Below are 7391 nucleotides of genomic sequence, written 5' to 3' on the forward strand. Positions count from 1 at the left end.
GAAATTATTTTAGTAATCCATTACTACTACTTTGTTCAAATTTTTCACGACGTCGTTAATTTTTTTTTGAATATTTTATAGATAAATTTTGAGTAAAAATTAATGCTACATTAAATTAATCCGGTAGAATAAAATAGTGATCGAAATCAGTTTTTCAAGCTGACCAAAATTCATTTTTTTGGTGTTATGATTCTCGAAAATTATAGTATATCTGTATATGTGAAAAGTTTGTTTATAGATAATTTGGTTGTGTTCGATTATGGAGGTTGTGGCTTTGATTGTATTTAACGTTGAACAACTAATTTTAAACTGTATTTTGTCTGAAAAAATTTTCTGTGTTTGTATTTTAAGTTTAACAAATGTTTCCGAATTATATTTTCGGGAGTAGTTGTTAGCTGTAGAATTTTTGGGAGTAGTTGTTGGATTTGATTGTATTTTGTCTATAGTTGTATGTTTTGTAATTGTATTTTCGGGAGTAGTTATTTTGTAATTCTACGTTTATAACTGTTGAATTTTGTTTGAGTTTTTGTTGTTTAAGTGTATGTTGTAACAATTGACAACTTACTAATATGTATATTTTTGTATTTTAGGTGAAATAAGTTAGCAATGGGAAGCATATCAGTTCTCGTGAAGCACTCTGGAAGGTGGTCGTATAAAAAAACTATGAAGAGTACGTCACTGATGCAATATTGTTGAGCACGACGGCATCATTCAATGAACTACACAATCTTTTGGCATCTCACATAAATGTGGATTTGAGCAGCAGACGTATTCAAGTGGAATATCAAATCACTGGTAATGCAGGGCAAATACAAATACATAATGTATGTGTTGTTGAAAGAAGTGACGTCCAAAATAATTTACATCAAGTGTTAAATACATATGCTGAAGGTGTTAAAATCAAGCAACGATATGTTTGAAAAGAAGAACATCGACTCATGCAATGGTTGTGGGTCTAAGCGTAACAATAGACATTCATGTAGAAAATATCGTAAATCATACATTTGTTTTTCCGTATTCTTTTTTTATAATTTCTTTTGCACTTTTCATAATAATGAACTCATGTGTGAGTTTTAAAATCTTTATCGATCATTTGCTATAATGCGTTATAAATAACAATTAGTAATACAGTTATGTATTACTAAATTTGATAGAAAAATACATATGCTTTTTATTTGAAAAATACTATGTTTTAGGGTATATGTATTTGATAACTGAGATATTTTTCAAATATGATCACTTATACGTCTTTGTAATATGAAAGTATTTAAAAGTATTTGAAAGTAAATGAACAAAATTAAATCTGAATACTGCATATGTATATATTGCAAAATCTGAACATATTTAATTTTTAAGCTAAATCTCACTGTAACAAAAAAAATGAACACTGAAATAAAATGCAGAGTACAAAATTATTAAAAACATATTAAACATAAAAGACTAAAATGAATTACTTTCATTCACTTCAAAATTAGTAAGTTTGATTCACTTCATATGTATTTTGAAAGTAAATGAACAAAGATTAAAATACATATGATGTTAACTGCACATGTATTTTTAAGTTAAATCTGAATACTGCATATGTATATAGTGCAAAATCTGAACACTGCATATGTATTTTGAAGTTAAATCACACTGTAGAAAATAGAACTAAACACTGAAATAAAACACAAACTAAATTGAAAGCCTAAAATGAATTACTGTCATTCAGTTCAAAATTAGTAACTTTGATTCACTTCATATATATTTGAAAGAAAATGAACCAAGAGTAAAATACATATGATATTAACTGCATATGTATTTGTAAGTTAATATGAATACTGTATATGTATATATTGCAAAATCTGAACACTACATATGTATTTTGAAGCTAAATCTCACTGTTACAAATAAAACTGAATAGTGAAATAAAACACAGACTAAAAAATTATTGAAAACATATTCAACATAAAAGACTAAAGTGAATTACTTTCATTCACTTCAAAAATAAGTAACTTTGATTCACTTCAAAATATAAAATAAGTTTCTACAATTAATATCAACATCCAGTTAAATCTTGTCAATTACACAATGTAATAAAATCATCAACCATCTGACTTCTAATACTTCTGTGACACTAGTTATCTTATTTTTTCTAACAGGCCTCAATGACGCTTCGTCGTCACTTTGAGCTTTTGCTTCTTTTTTCCTCATGTTGTAATTCCACAATAGTGAAGCATCTCTTGTACGAAATACGTTGGGATTGAACTCAACTGAAGGAACGCCTTGACCATAAGAAAGACACTCTGCGTATGTAACCATAGACAAACCACAGTCCCTACAAAAAATAATTGAATAATAATTAAAATATATTTTGTACAAACTTACAAATCCTCTACAAATAACACATCAATATTTCACATCAATATAAACTGTAAACTTCCCTCAACCTCATTATCACTGCAACGACACATATGTAGTGCAAACTTGAAAGTTTTCTTACAATGAATATTTCATCACGCGGCACCTATACAAAGTAAAACTACACCTTATTAAACTGTAAAAAATAATAAAACACAATCACCACATTAAAAAATACATATAAATATGCATATATATTGAACAAAATAAAAACACAAAACCATCACTAAAGTAAAATATATATGAAATTTGATATGTGTGTATAAAAATACAAATGTTTTCCTATACCTTAAAATGTATATTGAACCTAACAAAAATACAAATGAAAGTGCATATGTATCTATAAAATGTACAAACTACATACATATACCTTAAATATATATTTAGTCAGTCATTTGTCTATATGGCAAACCTACATAAATTGTATTGAAAAATTATTTAAAAATATATTTGTATTTCAACAGATACAAATATGTCCATAAGCACGAATGTATTTGTATATTTCAACATTCCAATATACTGAAAATATATATCAAGTATAATAAATTCCATACATGCAACTTAACAAATTCATTTAACATACAAATACAACTAAACATAGCAGTTTTACAAAAAATACAAATAAAAACATGTTAACCCAAAAAGTATATTTAACCTATCATCTTCACAAATCATCTTTACTGAAATCCCTAAATACATATCAGTTAATCAGTAAATACATATTAGCTTCACAAAAAAACTACATATTACCCAAAATTGATAACAACCTTACTGTAATCACTAAATACATAAGAGTAAATAAAAATACATATACAAAAAAAATACCTCTTCCTCCATGTCTTCTTTAACAACAAATCAACCCAAAATCATCTACAATATTCATTCAACTCCGATTATCCTCCATTAATCGCAACAAAATAAAATTCAGTTCCAATTCTCATCCAAAATCAAAATTTTCAACTATATCAACTCATAAAAAATCAAATTTCACTGAAAAACAATTGAAAAAAACCTATCAACAATAAATCAACCCAAAATCATCAACAATATCCGTTCAACTCTGATTATCCTCCATTAATCGCAACAAAATAAAATTCAGTTTCAATTCTCATCCAAAATTCAATTTTTTTCAACTATATCAACTCATAAAATGACCTTGATAATGATTCACAGTACAAAATATAAAAAAATTGTTAAATAGATAACGCGCAATAACTGAATTTAATAGTTACCTCATTTTGTGGATCACAATTCTTATAAAAAACGTAAGAAACATGTGAGGAAAAAAAAATTGAAAGTGAAATTTGAGAGATTTGAAAGAAAAAAGAGAAAGAGAAAAGGTAAAGTTATAAAGAAAGAGAAAGATTGGGAAGAAAGAGAAAGAGAAAGAGAAAGAGAAAAGGTAAAGTTAAAAGGAAAGAGAAAGATTAGTGTGCAATTAGCGTGAAATTCGTTTATTAAACACTCTAATTTTTTAGAGACGCACAAAATGGGGAACCACACATAAAAAATGCTAGGTTTGCTACACAAGATAATTTCATTAAGTGTTGCTATTTTTTATAATTTAAGTCTTAGGTATGCTACTCCATGTAGTTTTCCCTTAATATAATCATGTTCATGTTATTCCCTATTTCAATTATAGCATATCTCACTAGCATGCAAAAGACTTTTCTATGAAGAAATGTTTGAGTGTACGTATCACATAAGTTGTTTTACATTAGACATGAGACTTGAGATGTATAATATATATGTAACTTGATCTTTTTTTACTAGCATATGTGATATGACTGCATTTGGACTAAATAATATATTTATGCTTATTTTTAAAATTTATTTTTGAAGTAGAATTTTGAGATTAACGAAATAATATATCTAGTGCAATCTCACAGATGGAGTTTAGAGAGAGTAGAAGAGTACGCATATCGTACCTCTACCTAATAAGAGGTAGAGATGCTATTTCTGAGTGGACAGTGAAAAAGAAAAAAAACAAGCCAAAATTACATTACAATTTTCACAGAAGCAGAAGTAACCTTACCGCACGTATATAGTGAAAATAAAGCATATATATAAGAAGTTTAAGAAATAAAATACGAAGAAACAACTAATCAAGTAAAGGTTTAAATCTAATTTTTATTTTGTAATCCTTTAAATAAATGAAAAGTTAAGCGCATATATATGTGAGAAAACATTTCTTTTTGTTGCAACGGGTATATATATTGACCAACAATGTGGTTGGCTTAGTTAATAATCGTTAATTTTTCTCTGTTTGTATTTGAAAATCTGTGGTCTAAATTTTACTTTTTAATGTTCATAATAAAGGACATTAGTTTGGATGGGATGAAGTTTTTCTTATATAACAGTCTGTAGTATTAATTGCCAAACAACCTCATAAAAATATTATGCAATCGCCCTAGAGGTGTATTTAGTATGATAGGGTTCTTTTTTAATAACATTTCTATAAAATTATTTATTTTTATTGAAAAGTATGCAACTGTTTTTTTTAGTTTTCTATCCGGTGTTCGGTCCTATATTGAAGTCTGACTAATCTGAATTTGCATCGAAAAGTTTCACTATGGAGGTTAAAGCTTCCTATCAAATTAAAGGTGACTCCATACCTAGATTTTGAACTCAAAACCTCTAATTAATGATGAGGGCTCCAGGCTCTTTACCATTTCACCACAATAATTTGTGGTAGTATGCAACTGGTATTTGTCTGAAAAGTATTATCAACCTATACTTCTATCCAAGTATGTGATTGCTTTCTCATTATAAAATCAACTTTAAATACCAAGAAGTGATTTGTAAAAGTTGATTTTCAGCATTGGATACTTATAAGGTACTGCTATTTTTAATCAACCATCGTTAATCTATATCTATATTTATATCTATAATATATATCTATAATATACTAAAACTGTGAAGAATCTTAGAAATATTAGTTAAATTTTTTGTTTTACTTTAAACAAAATCATCCCTTGACTATTTTTTCCTAATAGTTAAAAATTAAAAATTAATTAAATATATTTATGGTAAAACATTTCCTTATTAGAAGTCATCAGAACTACAACTAATACTTTTTTCATTAGTTTAATAATTCTAAATCAACTAAATTTGATTTAAGAAGATTTAAAAAATCTAGAAATAAATAAAAGTGTTAGAATAAATTAATGCATCTCTCTTAGCCTCTGTCATAAAAAGTAATTTGAACTTTTTTCACTTCATTAAAAATCTCTACAATAGACGAAATCATTAATTTTAAATAATCAAACATTACATGTGCGAGACACGATTAAACTAGTTGGCTTTAATTGTATCTTCGTCCTTGATCATAAATCTTGAATTCAAACTCTAAAAATTGAATCGTATGAAGAATGTTTTACAAGTAAAATTTTTTAATGTGAATCTTAATTATCAGTTTTTTTTTTAAAGTAAATAACGAACACACCAATTGGAAAAAGAAAAATTACAAATTCCAGATCATTTGTCCATTTGTAACACGTCTGCATAAACGAAGCCTATTAGTAATTTTAAAAACTCAAAGTTGACAGTTGACTAGTATTAATTTTACAGCATATTGTATTCTCTTTCTAAAAGTGTGTGTATATACATGTAAAGCATTCATCTTGTTATTTGTGGATAAGTCTGAGGTTATTGAAGGCATATAGAAGAGATTTTTATATAAATTGTCTATTGTATTCGTTGTTTATTTTCCCTAATCCGTTTACATAAATTATACATTTTATATTAATATATATAATTATACACATATTATACATATATGTATTATAAATCTATCAATTATAAATTTATGTAATTGAATGAATAGCTATTCGAGTTAATTCTTCAAAATATAACTCAGTCTAATTGGTTCGAGTTGGTTATTAACACGTCTATTAATTTATTAGCTCAGTCGTGCATTTTAATTGAGTGGATTTCAACCCATCAAAAATTTAGTATAATTCAAGTTGACCATTTGACCTATAACAATCTTATCAAAATATTTTTGAAATGACAATTTTTTTATGTTATATATAATCATACTAAGAGTAAATAAAATTTAGAAAAAATTGGATGAACTGGATTATGACTCATTTTTAACGCATTTTAGTCTATCTAATTTCAGCATAATATCTTTTGAATGAGTCAATAACCTTGCTCATTTATTAGTGTATTGGCCAAAGATCCTCGGGGATTATACCGGTGGGCAAGAGGGAACTCTTGCAAGGAGAGATATCCTCAAGAAGAACCCCTATTTAGCGACGCTCAGAGATAAATGCTTCGCGAAGTGAATGCCCTCGAGGGATGACTATAATGCGAGAGAAAGGACAAAATTCATCAGAGGCGTCGGAATCCATCAGAGGAGCAAACACGTGTTGTATCAACTCCTACAACAGACGCTGAATGGTCAACGAATAAAGACATCTGGCACCGCGTTATTTGCTATAGTGCTATGACAACCTCTTAAGGAAACCCAATCCACATGCTATTCACTCGTTGTACCCTGACCTATATATATGGATACCCCTTCATTTTGTTAATCATCCAGAATCAGACTTTAAGCAATACAATATACTTTTTTGCATGCTTTTTAAGCAGTGTTTTATCTTTAATCTCATTTGTTTACTCTAGTACTCACGCAAAGCATCTTTACAGACGAAGAACGCCATTCAGAACTTCTTTAAGCTGATTTTTTTATTATCTTTATTTTATTTTGCTTTTCTTACATCTTACGCATTATTTTTTGTGACATATATGATCAATCTATTGCAAACGGACACAAAATAGGATTACATTTAACATGCATACTCTTGACTTGATATATGAATGCAATCATACTATTTTTAAGATAAAAAATTAGCTTAATTCATTTTATTCCATTCAAATACGATACACGATACGAGTTGTTCATTTACCACCTCTAAGATTTGGATTTTGACACTTTCTATATTTAGTGTTACTTTTTCTCAGCATCTTTAAGCGCAAGTAAAGTG

The 7391-nt window shown here is 27.6% G+C and overlaps 1 protein-coding gene across 1 annotated transcript; it reads right to left on the reverse strand.

Annotated features, from left to right (window-relative positions):
* Positions 1-2032: 2032 nt before the first annotated feature.
* LOC107842154 lies at positions 2033-3829 on the reverse strand. Its single transcript, XM_016685913.2, has 4 exons — positions 3633-3829; positions 3226-3298; positions 2430-2506; positions 2033-2317 (listed from the first exon to the last, which is right to left on the reverse strand). The coding sequence occupies exons 2-4, from the start codon at positions 3235-3237 to the stop codon at positions 2050-2052; spliced, it is 357 nt and encodes a 118-aa protein (XP_016541399.1). The 5' UTR covers positions 3238-3298; positions 3633-3829; the 3' UTR covers positions 2033-2049.
* Positions 3830-7391: the final 3562 nt, after the last annotated feature.

The sequence above is a fragment of the Capsicum annuum genome, chromosome 9 (genome assembly GCF_002878395.1).
Source record: "Capsicum annuum cultivar UCD-10X-F1 chromosome 9, UCD10Xv1.1, whole genome shotgun sequence".
In the NCBI taxonomy this organism is placed as follows: Eukaryota; Viridiplantae; Streptophyta; class Magnoliopsida; order Solanales; family Solanaceae; genus Capsicum; species Capsicum annuum.